The sequence below is a fragment of the Tympanuchus pallidicinctus genome, unplaced genomic scaffold, assembly GCF_026119805.1.
Source record: "Tympanuchus pallidicinctus isolate F22 unplaced genomic scaffold, pur_lepc_1.0 scaffold5, whole genome shotgun sequence".
NCBI classification, from domain to species: domain Eukaryota; kingdom Metazoa; phylum Chordata; class Aves; order Galliformes; family Phasianidae; genus Tympanuchus; species Tympanuchus pallidicinctus.
In genome coordinates this window covers 67,885,285-67,903,300 of record NW_026294769.1, presented here as the reverse complement: position 1 = coordinate 67,903,300, position 18,016 = coordinate 67,885,285, and the positions used below count along the sequence as shown (strand labels likewise).

Below are 18,016 nucleotides of genomic sequence, written 5' to 3'. Positions count from 1 at the left end.
TGTGAAGCAGCATTCTGAAGGACTTAATTTTTAATCCCTGATAGCTAAACAGGTACACATCTGCACACACAGAGACGAAAGCACCTCAAACCATGACGGTTAAATGCAAGACTGAAGTACATTTTGGCTGCCATCTTGTTGCCTTCTCTTGTAATTGACACGCAAACACCAGAATGCACCTTTTTTGTGATGATTTTGGATAGAATTCATTGTCTATGGATGCCTAACTATTCTTGTCTGGCAAGTATTCATTCTATTCTAACATGAAGGTATTATTCTATATTCTATATTATTCTATAATTTGCAATGTTTCCGTTAGGTTTTAATGATGTAAGATTAATCTTCACACACACATGTAAAAGATCCTGGGGACAAAATAGGAGTGGGAGAGACCCCAAGAACCCCTCAGGCTAGGGGTGACACTCACCCAGAGGGGTGAAGAAAGGGCTCTGAGGTCACATCATTGACAAAGTAGGAAGTCATTGCTTGGGACATGAAGCACAATATGAGATGCTGGGAAAGAGGATCTTGGGATTGCACAAAACTTTGTGGGATTTCTACGGCAAGAACCAAGGGCAGGGAGAAAGAGGACTGAGATAGTGTGGGAAGGAACAAGCATGGGAAAACAGAGGGAAAAGGAGATAAGGTCATCAATCTCATTAAAACAGGATGTTGGTCTGTATGAACATCTGGCCATACTTAGCCTTATCAGTGCAAACTGTTCTGTCTTCCCACCCCATTGCTAACTCCTCCTGGTTGAAGAACTCTTCTCTTTGTATAGGTGTGTACTCTGAAGTCTGAATACAGCAAGTGGAATGAGGACACACAGCATCAGTGTATGACCACAAAGGAATATCAAGCTGGACAGCTCAATATTGACCTCTGTAAGCAAACTCAAGTATGTCTGTTTGTCCTGAGGGGCAGGCATCTGGAGGAATTGGCTACAGAGGGACCAAGAGATCCAGGCCAACTACATACACGATGGAGCCTAGGGGTTAGTGGAGATCAGTATGTGTGTTGTTGGGTGCAAAGGAGATCTGCACCAGCAGCTGGACAGGGCCTTTAGGCACTGGGGCACACATCCAGATGCCAGTTACTAGGGAGACTGGAAAGGGGGATCCAGTGGTGGCTAGACAGTGTCTAAGCCCAGTTACTGGAGAGATCCACACAGAATCACAGAACCAGACTTTGGAAAAGACCTCAAAGATCATGTAGTCCATCAACTCATCCCCACCTTGCCCACTAAACTATGTCCCTCAGAGCCACATCTTAGCATTTATTGACTCTACCACCTACCTGGGCAGGTGCTGTTGCACCCTAAGCAATTGGCCTAAAAAATAAGTTTGCCTCAAGATGCAACTTGACGTGATTTACAGTTGTACGACATTCAAGATATAGACTACATTTCAAGTTTATAGATACTAATTTGGTAAGAATTTGAGAGGAAAAAAAATGGCTTCACCCAGAGATTCATTTATGTTTGTAGAGGAATACAAAATGACAAAATGTTTACAGGAATCAAGTTTTCAGGGTAAACAAAGTGCTAAAATCCCTATCCATCATCCTTTTCACTAAACTGATTAAGATATCTCACTTCCTCACAGACTGCTCTCTAAAATGACAGCATTATGATAGGAATGAAACAAATCTTCCCAGTTAAGTGTTAAGTCCCTTTCCACATGCCTTTCCACAGCAGAAGTGTAGTAGAATGCCTGCATGAGGAATATAAACAAACTGCGCACCTAGAGACAGAATTTACTTTTTATTTCTCATTTACAAAACAGAATCTACCCTACGCTCAACTCCTGTATTTACAATTCAACATACTACTGGGAAAGACTAAAAATATTGAAGCATAAAAATATGTGGTAAAATCTTCATTTAACTTGACATTGTTCATGTAGAAATTAAATTGAATTAAATAGAATTGATTACAAATTTAAATAAATAACTGAATGAAACTGAATTAAGATAGCAATACATTCACTCACCCTCATATTTCATTAGAAAATACCCTCAGCTTTATAATAATCTACCACAGAAAGAATCATCATTCTGTGAGCTGTTGGCACCTTCTTTCAACTTTCAACTAAGTTCTTGCAATTTCACTCAAAGAGGTAATTGGCACCATCACAAAAATGACACCTATGGCCTACTACCTGTTAAGGTAAAGAAAATAGGAAGCTACCATAATTTAGAGTTCTAAATTGAGAATAAACACAAAAGGCAAACCTTGCAGCTTCACACAGGCATACTAGGAAGGAAATAAGCAAAAACAAAACAAAACAAAACAAAAAACCCAGAAGGAGACACTAAAGGCTAAGCAATTTCTGGCCTATTTGTCTAAAAGCCTTCTAGAAGCATTTTTTTTTCTTTTGACGGGGCACATCCTAATAGTGCACACCACAGCTAGCAGGAGAGCAGGATGACCTACTACTCATTTTTACCTTTTGACTTGTGTCTGCATTTGTGATATTTTCTGCCTAATGAAAATAGAGCTCAGTTAATATATATGTATATGGAGAAAAATAGTTAAGTGTGCATTTAAACATTGGCTTTCCCTCCCACTAAAAAAAGAAGAGAACGAGGTACCAGAAGTATGTCCTTCAAACTGATAAGAAAAACCAACAGGAAAGCAGTGAGAGGACTTTAATCTCTGTACGTTATTAAATGTAACATCATTAAAATTTACCACTAAGTTTGACCTTTTTCTCATTGCTCAAAAAGCTGTTAAGTGGGTGTTTCTTCTACCTGAGCTCACTTAACCTTGTTGGTGTTAGAACCATCAAGGTTGGTGTTCCTGTGTAACAGTGTATTTTAGGAAGGTATCCAAAAAAACTTTAGTAAGGTCATTTAGACACAAATGCACCTCATGTTATATAAGAGGCTTAACACGATTTGCTGATCAGGCCATCTATCTTTCTCATTCCATTCTCAGTCAAAAGACAGTAAAAATTTGAAAACATAAAACATAACATTTCATTATTTGTTACAAACTTTTCTGGAGGTAATAAAATATAATGTTAACTGTTGTTCAGATGCCAGAAGAAATGATCTATCAAAAAAAGCAACATTTCCCTTTTTTAGGGGAAAAAAAAAATCCAGCAAGAGAATGAACAGCTATTTCAGATGTGTCTCAGAATATATCACTAGTTTGCAAAACCAGTCATTCTCATTCCCTCCCTAGCTATCCAGAAAGTTTAATCAAGCGTGTCATTGTCTTTGAACGCAACCGAACCATTCTGCAGGCATGACAGATAGGATATTCACTATCCATATGTGCTGTTTACTTTCCATGTGTAAGGTACAATATAGAGGAATCACAATTTCTTGCTGTGTACTTTGATTTTGCAACAAGTTTATGCTTCAAACTGGTAAGTCCCATAGTCCCATTACAGTAACAAGCAGTTATATAAAGCCAAAAAAACATGTATTGTTAGTAAAAAATAAAATTAGAAAACTCTTAAAATATTTTTTCTGTACATTTCTTAACAGGATGTTGAAAACATATCAAGAACAGAAAGTCAAGAATGTCACGTACTATGTAGTCATTAGCATAATATTTATATATAATGGGTAGGTAGTATGAACTTCCACCAATTTTCCTTGGGCATACTTCATTTTAATCATATTTCCTGACACTACGTTAGTAATGGAGACAAACATAACACTGTTTATTAAATTAACAACTGCTCATTCTTTATAAAGATGTGAAGTAGGCTCAAAAACTTCGTGCCTCACCTCCTGAATTTAAGGAAAAAAAAAAAAAAAAAAAAAAAAATCAAAAAAAGGACCAAAAGTGAAAACATCATAGCAATAACAAAGTTGCTCATCAGAAAAAAAGAATCTTCAGAAAATAAAATTGTACTATGATTAAACCTCATTATCAAACAGTCACACTACATTTCATTGGATGTGCTGACAGACAACACCTTAAGAATGCATTATCAATAACCAGTAGTTAGCAGTTTTACAACTTACCTGTTACCTGGGGTACGTATGGAACGGACAATCTTTCCACACTGTATCCACTGCCACCTAATGATTCTGCAATCTTGTTTGTCAAGAAAAATAAATTTTTTTCGTGCTTCTCTAATGATTTTGGGAGGCTGTTAAAATATACATTTGAAGTTATTATCTAGCTATACAACTACTTATTATCTCTGTTATCTAATAAAGATCGGCTAATCGAGTAAAATATTACATTGAATGCAAGCAACCAAAAAAGGGCCGATGGTGATGATCTGATAGAAAGAAAATGTGATCAGTCATACATGAATTGACATAATCTCTGGAATAAGTAAAAAATACAACTCTGCAATATTTTAAATTACTTAACACTTCTGGGTTATCTGAAATATATTTCTCAACTACTCAACATCTCGAGAAAATATGGCCTCTGTTAAATAAAGAAATCTCAGTAAATAAATTGAGATTATTTGTCATTTGTCAGCAATGTGCCCTTGCCACAAAGAAGGTAAATGGTATCCTGGGATGCAATAAGAGGCTATAGCAATGAGAAAATGTTACAGAGGTGATACTTCCCCTTGATTAAGGGCTGCACCTGGAGTATCATGTCCAGTGCTGGGTTCCCCAGTAAAAAAGAGACTGGAGAGCTTTGAAGGAAAAACAACAGCAACAACACAGAATCATCAAATGGCTTGGGTTAGAAAGGACTTCAAAGACCATCCAGCTCTAGCACCCTTAGATCAGGTTGCCCCATCCAAGCTGTCTGTGAATTTGCAGGAATGGGGAATTCATGACTTCTCTGGGCAGCAGCCTGTTCCAGTGCCTCATCAGCCTTCCAGTAAAACATTTTCACCTAATATCTAGTCTAAATTTCCCTTCTTTTAGTTTAAGATCATTATTCCACTGACTGGAGCTCTCCTCGTATGAGAAACAGTGGAGAGAACTAAAACTCTTCAGCCTGGAAAAGGCACAGGGAGGAAAACATGTATGAATAATTGAAGGCAGAATGCAAAGACAGCAGAGCCAGACTCTTTTCAGCGGTACCCAGTGCCAGTAAAAGAGGCAATGGGCACAAACTGAAACACAGAAGGTTCCATCTGAATCTGAGGGAACATTTATTTACCATGAAGGTGACCAAGCATGGACACAGGCTATCCAGAGAGGTTGACCATCTCCAAGGAAGAATAAAATCAAACTTGGAGGTGGTCTTCGGCAGAGTGGTACTGCCTGAATGTGACTAGATGACCTGCAGAGATCCCTTCCAACTTTACCAATTCTGTGATTCTGGAAATGCATGTTGCTGTGTTGATCCTTAAGCCATACTATGCAGATCAAAGTATAACCTGACTACAATTTAAGAAGTGTCAAAAAATCCAATTTCTTTTACATAGCTTTCTAATGCCTGGTTTTCTTCTGTTGCCTAGTACACTACTTAACCTCTTATTGTACAAATTCACAAGACTTCGCTATTGTACTTCATGACGTGCAAAAGTAAAAGAGAGATTTTACTGTTCGTCAATTAATATTCTGTATCTACTTACTTGCATTTGTCCTTGAAAATTGTTTCTGGCAGAAAATACGATGCTTCCAGACTTCTAGTTTCAATGACCTGAAAAAAGACAAGGCAAACAGTATGGAGTGTTTTCAATACCTACTGCACTCAAAAACTAAAATGCCTTAAAAAATTTACTCCAGCAGATTGTCAGTCCTTCATTAAAATGTATCTCATAGAAAACAAGCCCTTCACAGTTTCTTTTCGCCACAGAAAGATACTGTGGCACCCACTCTTTTAAATAAAAATTCTGGTTCTCATGGTCTTGCCTATGTTGAAACTGTTTATCAAAGTCAGTAAGGCTATAAAGTCTTACACCAGACAGTGATTTAGATCTTTATCTATGGTAACATGCACAAAATAAAACTGTTATAGGAGAGAATAATTCTTTGCATAAGTTTGAGTCAGCAAACAAAGCAGATGATAACAAGGAGATAGAAGACAAGAAACAACAATGGCAGACATAAACACAAGAGGTCAAGAATGCAAGAAATTACTTAAAATAATTTATTTACTCATTATGTATGCTATACCAAATGACTGATTACTTAATTGTGTGTTACCTTGCTGACATGCTGACAGAAGGCAGGGACTGCAATCATCTGACTCAGAAAGTTTAGATACGCTGCAACCAATGCCATGACACCACAACGATTAAACATTGGTAGATTATCCTCATTGATGATGGCAACGTCCTTAAATATAAAGGACACAGTTATATTCTCCGAAGTTGACACGCTTTCTCAAACACCCAAAGGTCAGCAGTAGCGGCAGTTATCATACATCAGCTAACATTTTTATCTGATATGACACAGAATTTAATATCTTTCCCCTTACCCTAGTCTTTCAGCTTACTCTGAGTTAGGTAAATATTATTCTGAAATAGAAGGGTTTGTAGGATGTAACTCCTCTGAAAAGAATCAAATCTACTCAACTTTCTCAAAAAGAGTGTATAGAGCAGTAACTAGTAGCCTTTCTGCCTAACAGTTTCCACTTGTGGATCAGGAAAAATAAGAACGGTACTTTAAAAATTACCCTTCTGAGTCACCGATAAAATATCATAAAGGGAATTACCCAATGCTTACTAGCATTGCTATTATTTTTTAGATTGCATTCCTTCTTCTCTAGTAAAACTCCTAACAAAGTTTTCATCAAATGAGGATATGGTTAAGTGATAGATTTTAAAATTAAGGATGCACTCTGCATTTCAGAAGTTTCATAATGTGGACACACATAAGAGAACAAGGCTAGTCACAGACAGTGAACTGAGAACACAGTAGAAAATCTTGTAAAAATTTTCTTGGCACACACTAGCAATTTTTTTTTGAATGTTTTAATTATAGCACAGATGAAGTCACTAAGATTCAAAGTTTCACTGAAGACTGAATAACATAAGAGAAATGTTAAAGAATAAAGCCTCTCCAGACTGATATAATTTTAGCACAGTAAGATTAAATATCCTGATTTGACAAAAGATCAGGCAGTCAACCAAAGGCTTTCTTCCAGGGCAAGGACTCTCAAAAAATTTAACATGGAACACGGAAGCAAGATTAGAGTTTGTAAAAATAACTTATCAATTTATTAATGAAACTATTGGTCATTATAGGGGTTTCCCTGCATCTGCTCAACTGGATAAGGAGAACATGTTGTACAAGTATTTAAACAAATCTGATCAGCTGTACCTTCAACAGTTTATACATTGAGTATATTTGCTTAAAGGACTGATCATATTAGGACTGAATTACTTGATTTCCAATTTAAATATCAATATACAAACAACATAAAATATACAAAAAGTACTCACATCTAACTTCACAAATATGAACTATTAACCAATGAACTCAACACTGATTCAGACTCATACCTGAAGAGCAATAGCTAATCGAATAAGATCAATAACCACTTCTTCATTAGCTAATTCAATTGTAATAAGAGCTAGAGATGTATACAGCAGCTCAAAGTTCTTTTGGACATTGTCTTCTTCTTTACAGCCTAAGTAGATGTGTCTGTATAACTGCTGACCGTGCTACAAAGGATGATAAAGAAAAAAATGAGTATTAAAATTCCATAATAATTTAGGTTAGAAAGCGTACATGTACTGTAGGCCAACTCCTGACTCAAAGTTTAATTCTGATTTTAGATCAGTTTGGATGGAGATTTAGCAAAAAATAAAAAATTAGAAAAAGCATATCTAAAGATACACACACATACACAAGTACACGAAGACCACTAAAAAGACAACTAGTCTACTACAAAGAGAATGACTTCATTCTAAACTGCACATGAATACTGCACTCTCAGACACTGACATAAATTTCATATTGAAGTATTCAGTATTCAGGAAGATACTGTCCATTTGCAAAAAGGAGAAAATAAAAATTAGATGTTAAAACACTCATGTAATTGAGTTTCAAGGGTTAACCATGTTTCCTTGTGTAGACACCAAATTTGCACATTAAGAAAGTCTTCTCGAATAGCAAAGAAATAACATTTACTAGGAGGCAGTCAGAAGATGCACAAACAGAGGTCTAGTGAAGAACATAGGTTATCTAATGAAAGACCCTAAAATTCAAAAGCAATTTTAATGTCCTCCTAACGCTGTACTTAATCATTTTATTAACAAAATTTGGTTATTTCAATACACACACACACAAATACAGACACAAAGGTAAAGAAGCAGGTTTTATATACAAGACACTACTTAGTACCACTCCAGTATTCTTAATCTGTAGAGGATACAGGTTTATACCAGGTGACACAGATAATTTTCCCCATCTCTGAAAGTACTGGTTCAGCTTCAGAAGGAGGGCAATTGACTTTTAATATATGCTCTTAAAGAAGAATGCATTCACTTGAATATTGAAGATTTTCAAAGTCTTTTTTATACTGCCAAAATCAAATTTATAGCTTCTCAAATATACTTAGGTGTCTAACAATGGTATGTGTTCAATTCAAAGAGGAGGAAAACAGCTATTATCAGAACATAAGAGCTATTATGAAATAAGCACAACAAAGGTTGGCTCGATAATGGATATGGTGTATTTGGAGAACAGAAGTAATGCAATAATTCATTTCATTGGCAAAGAAAGGCATTATATGAGAACAAATGCATTTTGTGGACCTTATAGTACATACAGAGTACTTCTAAAAGACTACTAAAATTCCCTAAGTTCAACAGTTCCTTAATTATGACAATGGCTATCACCGGCATCCTTAAATGGCAGGAAAAAAAAAAAAGAAAAAAAAAAAGTCTCTTGGTTTTGAGAAGGTGGACAGAGATTAAAATAATGTATTGTCCATGTCTAGATTAATTCCACCTAATTGTAAGTACTGAAATTCCTAAGTTTTATACACAATTCCCTTAGGATCTCCATGTGGTCATTCAGCAGGTAACAAGACTTTTAGAGAATGTTAACTAATGCTCAACATCAAAAACTCCATCTGACAATAAAAAAATTTCTTTCTAGTAAAATAAGTGCATCTTCTAATTCATAGTTAAAAGGAAAAAAAGCAAAGCAACATAGGTTAGCTGTGAAACATGAATGTATTATCTTAGACAGCTGACAGCGATAAACATTTCCACAGATCGTTTCCACTCACTTCAGGAAGTTGTGTTTTTGTTTGCAAATATCACACAACTGTAGGGGTTGGAAGGGACCTCTAGAGATTAACTTCTATTACCTTTTTCATGAAGCTCACGTCTTGCCTTGAAATTTTGTCTCGTTTTATCTTTAAATCAGAAACATCTGGTATTATTCTACAAAGGAAACCAAGATAATGCTTCACAAAAAAGTTGAAAGGGGAAGACAGCAAAAAATATATGAACTATTCAAACAAATTTGGAAGCAATTTCCATTTTAGGCCAACAAGAAGTTCAAATTTCAGTTGAAGAAGCTGAACTACAAAGACAATTATGCATACCATAGATTTTGTTACCTCTATATAAAATACCAAGTTCTGTCCCCAGAGGGAGGTTAACAGCTACAAATTTAGTTAAAACTAAAGATACTGGAATGGTCATTTAATGTATCATGCACCGAGTCTCACCTGTTAAACTCCTTCCATCAGTAAATGATACAGAGCAATGGACACTTATCTAAACAATATGTTGGCATTTCATATTTGGAAAAATATTTAAAACAAGCATCGCTCATCATTCAGATACTGAACTAGAATTGAAATTAGGCCAAGGAAAACATAGAAGAATTACCGTATCCCTCTGAGTTTTGCTCTGTTGTCATGCCGATCAATGAGATTATGCAGTATTTCCAAGACCAGCTGCCTTAGCTCAGAGTCCTCCATAAGTGAAGGAGACAGTAATGGGTCCAGAAACGGGGCAGGAAGCGCATTAGTTATCGTCATCGCTTTGTATCCTGAAGTCACCTGTTCATATTTGAACATTAATGTGCATTGTGAGAATAACTAACAGCTGTCACTAATGTTTCAGCAGGGTTTTCCTGGCCTCTGACAAGTGGATACAGTTGGAAGTATGGTATCAGTTTTGAAATTTCCTAACATCACTATGTATTTCAAAGGACTTTAATAGTTATGTGTAAGTGAACACTCTAATCTGTTTTAAAATAGTATTTCCCAACTCTACCAACACTTACCGAAAGGAAAAATACAGGTACTATTATTAAATTTATAAAAAATAACCATTCTGTGAGAAGTTGCATTGGACAAAATGAAGAAGGTAAGAATTTCAGCAGAGACTTATCCATTTCAAGCTGTGAGATGCTCATATATGGTAGCTGGTATACTCATGTGAAGGGAAAAATAAAAGAGTGAGAGCACATGTGAAAGATGCATGCACATCTTAAACTAAAACAAGATTCAGAAACTGCAAAGCATAAGCTGTTGAGAAGATAAGGAGTACAAACTAATCAAAAGCCTTATCATATCAAAAACAATCGTATGTTTAAGACTTTGCATAATAATTTTATCTTCATTATTTTTTAATTTAAAAGCACAGCTTTTATTTGTAGGCAAGCACTATTCCTACAGCACATTAAGTAGGTAGGAATTTAGTTTGCAAAGGAGCACGAAGAAGTTGTCAATGCCACAGGAAAGAATCTAACCAATCTTTTTTAAAAATGGGAAATTATTAATTTTACAGATAGCAATACTGTAAATAAAAGTGAACATAACATTGAACGAAATTGTGACAATTTCAAATTGCCTACACAACTTTTTCTGCCTGTGTTTACGCATGATGTTAAGTCATAAGATGGTAAGCATTCATTTGTACTGAACATATGATTGCACTGTGCTCAGTTCAGAACACATCACAGGCAGGATTTCAGTAACTTCTAGTTACTTAAAACGTGTACAGTTCACAACATATTTACACCTAAATAAAAGCTTTGCTGTGAACATAAATTCCTTCCTACATTTTATGACAATATTTATCAATGTCTAAGTAATTCATTAAGTATCAAGACATTCACTTCCGTATCTGTGCAGTGATGGGATTTAATTTTTGTATTCTAAAAGAATATTTAAAACAAAATTCAACACTGAAAGTATTCGGTACCTTCAATATGCAAAATCTGGATCACCCATAGCCTACCTACAGGCTATGTAACAACCCAAACAACTGCCTAAGTTCCACAACAACGTGAATGGAAATTGTTAACGACAAGGGAGATAAATATTGTCAGGAATAGCTTAGGCAGAGCACATTCTATCATAAATAAAGGCAACCTGCAAAATGACCCCAAGGTCCTTTCTAACATTTTCTTCTTTGTAATTAGATTGTAACACTGACTGTTCATCTCTTCTGCAAGCCAGAATCTAGGATTTCCTTTTCTGATCTGCAAACAGCATTTTAAGTGATTTGCCTAACAACACAAATTTCACCACAATGCAGGCACAGAAACTCCTTTTCCAGGATGGCATTCTTCTGCTTTAGTGATGAAATTTTCTTCAAACTATTACACCTGTTTTAGTCATTAAACAGTTTTCTGCAGAAGCCAGGATTCTACAAGCAAAAGCCTCTTTTACTACCTACTTCTGAATCTTACTAGCAGGACATACCTTGTTTTAACTGAATAAACCGAGATAACTGTGGCATTTATATTACGAAGACAAAATAAGGCCGTGTAAGCAAATTATTTTGTTATATTACTGGTATTTATCAGTCTTTTTGCAAGGAGCATAATACATACTAACATCATTTCCAAGACATAGAGTGCCAATATTACAGTTAAAACCAGCATTTGGGAAGGTCCTGATAATTACATTCTAAACGTAGTTCCTCAGACTGACTTTGAAAAATAAGTTAAAAGAACTAAATCTCTAAGTTAATTCTGCCTAACACCAGGGTCAGAATTTAGCACTGCTTAGCTCTACATGAATTAAACAAAAACACTGATGTATGCTATTCATCACTGATGATGTAAAAAGAACCAGTGGCTGAAGTCCCGTAATTGCATCAATAACAGCTGCAGAAACGTGCGTTGCAACTACAAATAAGTTGTCTCTTTAAGCTAGGATGTGTTTTATATTATCTTAGTACTTCATAAAATACTTCAAAGGTGAAATTAACAATTTTCAGAAAAATTTGTAGAAGTTTTATATTTGAAAAACATAACTGTGATCAAATAATTATATACTGGTAACGTGGAATACACCAGGAAAGAAGAAACAACAGTGCCTGTGACTCTAACACTGGAGACATGCACCCATTCTCACACTTCAAATATTATTAGCCATTCTACGAATTATAGTTTAATGCAATGGATGAAAGTGATTTCACTTTGATGTTGCTACCACTGATATCTAAATAATCAACTCAACCTACTCTCTCTCTGACTTCCTTTTGGATCTGCAGATCTAATTGTAACTAATATTCACTAATGTGCTCTATGAGATGGAGGCATATTTACTTATCCACTTGTAACCTAAGCTGGGAAAATGTCTCAATTTTACTGAGTAGATCCACAGATCTTTTTAATACAAACATACATTAAATTCCATAAAACTCATTGAAGTATTTCTACATATAAATGCACACATAAAACTGCATGCTTAGAATATACCAAATAAAGAAGGCTTACCATAAGTAAAGACCTCAATAACATGATTTGAATTCTTCTAGTTCCCAAATCCCTACAATTGGAAAAAAATGAAAAATTAATTTCTTAGCATATCTTCAAAATATCATACATCATCTGCAACATTACTTTTAGTAACTGAATACTGCAGTCTTGGAAGGGATGTGGGATGACCACAAGTAAGGAGCAATTGCACCTTAGTTGGAAATAATAAGCGTTGTTGAAAAGGATATCTATAGCAAAGCTTAAAAAATAATCACATACAACTGAAAAAGCAGTAAAGGATAAATGTGAACCAGATGCAAATCTTCACATTCCATTTTAAAATCTCCTTGTACATGAAGAGTTCAACTGGTGTATGCTTGAGTTTATTTTCATAGGAATCAATGCTCTGAATGACTTCTGAATTGAAATGTAATTGAGGTCATTACCAAGCCAGAACAATTTTCCTGTAAAACTTAGACAAGGAAAAAAGTAATCTGCAAAATCCTCAAGAGAAATTCAAAGAATTTACATATTTTTCAGATCACAACAAGCCACAAAAAACATCACTCAGCCTGTTCTTCATCTCTTCTGCTTTTCTACCTGTTGGTGCTAAAAGAAGTTAAATACCCATCAGTACATAGCCACATTGTGCTTTGCTTGCAAGATCTTACAAAATGAAAGTGTAGTTGGAATATTCAAAGGCAGTCATTCAGTGAAGATCCACTTTCTTGATGTGTAAAACCCCTTGTCCACCAGTGAAAAGACCAAGTCTCTTTACAAGTAAAAAGTTGGCCCCTAAATAACAGTGGAAAATTCCACCTTCACTGGCTGTAACATTGGCTATACATTGCAGTTATTGAATGTCTTGTGCAGCAGAGACCAAATTTTCAGTATAGTATTGCAAGATTGTTACAGCAGTCACAAACGTTTCTGCAGCAGACATACACACATCATACTAACATACTACTCAGTCCCACATTTATAAAAGAAAATTGTGAAATTTAAAACCAAACCATCTCCATCACTAACAATGCAAGTGCAAAACTCTAAATGGATCCACATTTCAAATGCCCTCTTAATAAGAGTAAGTTGCCTAAGTTGCCTGAAACAGATAGATTTCAGATTTCTATCTTTTATGGAACACTACTGCCTATGCCACAGGGACACAGTACAAAAATCTACCAAGAAGCCAAGAGAACAACTGCAACTTCCTATGCAAACTGTAGAGTTACATAATTAACAGTCAAGTAAGAAGTTAATTTCAGAAATATCTGCAGAGATATGAGAGCAGAAATGTTTTATTGCAAAACATGGAGCAATCCAATCAAGTACTTTCTATTAGTGATATACCTGAAAACTGAGTTCATGCTGCTGATGCTATGCCTTTTTTCTGTATAGCATTTAATGCAGCTCCTACTGAGACTTTAGGTAGGAATTCATACTAACCCAAGGTGACTTGTATCCAGTGACTGTGAAGTTGCTCCAAAAACAGGTACTTTTCCCATAATGAACATCATAATTTCTGATCTCTGGTAATCTGGTAGATTGCTTCCAAAAAATCCTAAATAAAAACACAATGAAAGCACAAAAGGAAGGAGAAATACAGCCTTATTAACTTAAGGAATACATTTGCAAGGTCAAAATAGACAAACAAAATGTTTATTCTATTTGGGCATGTCTTTTTAAATAAACTGATTTGTTTTAGGGAAAATTCATGAGTTTTTTCTGCTTGATGGCACAGTGACTCTCTTCATGACAAACTTTTTCTTTGAACCCCAATACTTTCTAATTTCACTCTCTTAAACATAAAACTGAAAGTTAAGTATGTGAAATCTCTTACTTATAATTACTGAGGAACTGTGTTTCTTGTGGAACAGTGTCACAGCTTTTGTCTCTTCATATGTCACTACGTCAAGTTTACTAACAAATCTTAAAGGTATATAACTATTTAATGACTATTCCTATCACTAAAATACAGAGAAAAATATCAAAAAAATAAAATGGGGGAGAGAGTTTGGCTATTTTAGTAAAGTAATTTACAGAAATCGCTGCTATCATTTTAAGCACTGTGCATAAAAGGATATTTTCCAACCTAAACTATTTTAGGCATTTGACATGATCCCGCACCACTTTCTTATCTAAACATAGGAGATACACGGATTTGAAAGTTTTATTATTAGGTAGATGAAGAATTGGTTGGATTGGATGGCTGTAGCCAGAGGGTTGTTGTCAACGCTCTGTGTCTAGGAAGAGGTGCTGGAACAGGTTGCCCGGGGAGGTTGTGGATGCACCGTTTCTGGAGGCATAAGGCCAGGCTGGATGGGATCCTGGGCAGCGTGATATAGTGATTGGGAAGGGGAGTACAAACAAGAGGGTCTTTAAGGTCACCTCCAGTTTAAGCAGTTCTATGATTAGGAGTCTCTCATAAAGGTGCTATAGTTAAATCATGGTACTACAAATAGCCACTGGGTGTCACTGTTGCTGCTACGTTTAAATGCTGGTTTCTATGAGCTTTCAACCTTTGAAAACGCATTACTGTACACAGCTTCCTAGATTATTTTCATGAAATTACTGACAGTAGCGCTGTATCAAAGGTGTGTATGTGTAAGGAATATACAAAACCAATAAACTTATTGCAAGTCCACAAGCATTTTAATTGTCATTGAATTTACTGGATATATCTCAATCAACAAGTAAAAGAACAGTCTTTCAGAACTGGCTTTCAGAAGCCAGATCTGCAAACTAAGCCTGTGATTTAGACAGGAGCATTGTCAGAAATACTACTCACTATTATTCCTTTTCAATTCAAGCTGTTTTTATACCATCTCATTGACATAAGGGTTGGGAGAGGATTTTAAGTGAGTCTTCACTACTGTCATTACTCACCAATTGTTTGAATAATAGCATTCTGGACAATTCTCTCATCACTCTCCTTGGAACTTGTGCTGAACGTGGCGCTTCCTGTTGAGCTGCGCCTATCACCCAACTCAAAGTCAACACTGATACGCAAGTGCTTCAGTAAAGTGTTAAAAACCTCCAGAACTGTTGGACCTGGAAACAACACAGAAATGACTGCACTCAAGGAAAGGAAAACTAGCCCTTTCAAATCATTTTAAGAAGAAATCAGGTTAAGGTGAAAAAAACAAGTGAAATTCAATGTTTGAAGGAGACAGCCTACATACAAATAAACTTACACAGCATGCCTATACCTGATACTGTGGAAAATATTTTAGAATCAGGAAATGCAATCAGGTATGAATATGTATTAGCAAGCTGTACTGGGTCCAGCTGGGATGGAGTTAACTTTCACAGCAGTCAGTGTGGTGCTGTGCTCTGGATTTTAAACTCTAACTGTTGATAACATAGGATGTGGGTAAACACCTCCTTGCAGATGGGAAGTAATTAATAAAATCATTTTCTTTGTGCTTGTAGTTTTTGCTTTACTTAAGCAAATGTTTTTATCTTGATTCCTTGGACTTCTCACCTGCCTTCTATTTTCTCCTTTTTCCTCGGAGAAAAGTAAACAAGTGGCTGAGGAGGTGCTTAACTGTTGGACAGTTTACCTTCCACACAAGTTTTATATAAAAAAAAATGAGTGGTTGCTGAAATCCAGTCAGTAATGTGTTAAACTGCAAGCACCTGTCCCTGAATTTCAGTTTTTCCAAATCCTGCTATTAAAATCCAGTTATCATATGTGCATTGGATCAAATAATGAGGTATTTTCACAGTATGATAAAAGGTTTCACAGTCTACTTTTGCAGCTAAGTCAATTTTATATAAACAGTCTTACATAAACAGGCTCAGACACAAACTTATGATGCAAAGCAGTAATGTTTCAACAAGAACATCAACGTCAAGAAAAAAAAGGGTAGATTAAGTATGTGTGCCTGCACAACTTAAAAACAACTCTTATTTCAGGGAAACACAATACCTTAAATTACATAATCCACCTTACTTCAGCTGCTTCATAGTTACTAAGGTAAAATTTCCAAAATTCAGTACAAAAAAGACAGGTAGCTGTTGGAGAGGGCCCAGAGGAGAGCCACGAAGATGGCTGGAAGAAGGGACTGGAGCACCTCCCCTACGAAGACAGACTGAGGGAGCTGGGCTTGTTCAGCCTGGAGAAAAAAAGGCTGCAGGGTGACCTCATTGCAGCCTTTCAATACCTAAAGGGAGCCTACAAACAGGAGGGGAATCAATTCTTTGAAAGGGTAGATAACTGCAGGACAAGGGGGAATAGTTTTAAGTTGAAGGAGGGAAGTTTAGGTTTGATGTCAGAGGGAAGTTCTTTACAGAGAGAGTGGTGATGCGCTGCAACAGGCTGCCCAGAGAGGTTGTGGATGCCCCATCCCTGGAAGTGTTCAAGGCCAGATAGGATGGGGCCCTGGGCAACCTGGTCTAGTATTAAATGGGGAGATTGGGGGCTCTGCATGTGGCAGGGGGGTTGGAGATTCACAATCCTTGAGGTTTCTTCCAACCTTGGCCATTCTGTGAAGGATCACTCTACTCTCAACTCCTATGTTACTTACTAGTCCTGTCACAGCAGCTGAATTACAAAGCAACAGTTCTCTTGACTTCTTGTAGTCACACAGTTCTCCCAGACTTCACAATTTCTAATCAAGAACAAATTCCTATCTTTCACAAGGCCATAAAAGTAGACTTAAGTTTTTTTAAGCAAAAGATCACACATCTATAATTAGTTAAATGACAAAGTAAATATATTTGACTAATTGTAAAGGAGTAGGAGGTAAAATGTATATATACATATATACACACACAAAACCGCCTTAAAGTAAATCCTTTCCTTCAGTCTGAAAATAAAGGAAAAACAAAATACCATCTCTCAGATCTACCCTCTAATCAGATGCCATTAATTTACTAAAACTTACCTATTGATCCTTTAGCTGCTATTGCAACTGCTTCCAAAAGAACCTGAATAATGCCAGCACGAACTCGTGGTGAATCTTTTTTGCAGGCATCAAGGTGTCCAAGAATTTCTTGTATTACATGATGAGAATATTGTGCCTAGTAAAAAAGGAAATATCAGCTTCACCTGTGACTTTAATAAGAATATATTTATATACCACTCAGCTGTAGTCACAATTAAGTTCCTATTTTACAACATTCTTACCTTTTCATTTTTTAATTACAATCAATTCACGTCTAAATATGGATTTTAAATAACTATGACAGATGAAACCAACAGGTCCACCCAACTCAGTACAGAGAAATTCAGTTTCAAAATACTTCGGAATGTCTACAAGAACAGGTCTAGAGAAAATGGGCTGCCCAGGGAGGTGGTGGAGTCACCGACCCTGGAGGTGTTCAAGGAACGTTTGCATGTTGTGTTGAGGGACATGGCTTAGTGAGAATTATTGGTGATAGGTGGATGGTTGGACTGGGTGATCCTGTAGGTCTTTTCTAACCTTGGTGATTCTATGATTCTATGAAATAT

At 36.1% G+C, this 18,016-nt stretch overlaps 1 protein-coding gene across 9 annotated transcripts in view; it reads right to left on the bottom strand.

The window, feature by feature from the left end:
• Window positions 1-18,016, bottom strand: part of EFR3A (EFR3 homolog A) — a 68,777-nt gene that overhangs the window by 8,416 nt on the left and 42,345 nt on the right. For all 9 annotated transcript variants that reach the window (XM_052704658.1, XM_052704665.1, XM_052704663.1 and 6 more), the window contains 10 exons: window positions 17,451-17,586; window positions 15,448-15,612; window positions 14,008-14,122; window positions 12,580-12,631; window positions 9,732-9,904; window positions 9,203-9,278; window positions 7,386-7,547; window positions 6,085-6,216; window positions 5,511-5,578; window positions 3,982-4,109 (listed from right to left, as the gene is read on the bottom strand). In XM_052704658.1, coding sequence (XP_052560618.1) covers window positions 3,982-4,109; window positions 5,511-5,578; window positions 6,085-6,216; window positions 7,386-7,547; window positions 9,203-9,278; window positions 9,732-9,904; window positions 12,580-12,631; window positions 14,008-14,122; window positions 15,448-15,612; window positions 17,451-17,586 — 1,207 coding nt within the window. The remainder of the gene's footprint in view (window positions 1-3,981; window positions 4,110-5,510; window positions 5,579-6,084; window positions 6,217-7,385; window positions 7,548-9,202; window positions 9,279-9,731; window positions 9,905-12,579; window positions 12,632-14,007; window positions 14,123-15,447; window positions 15,613-17,450; window positions 17,587-18,016) is intronic.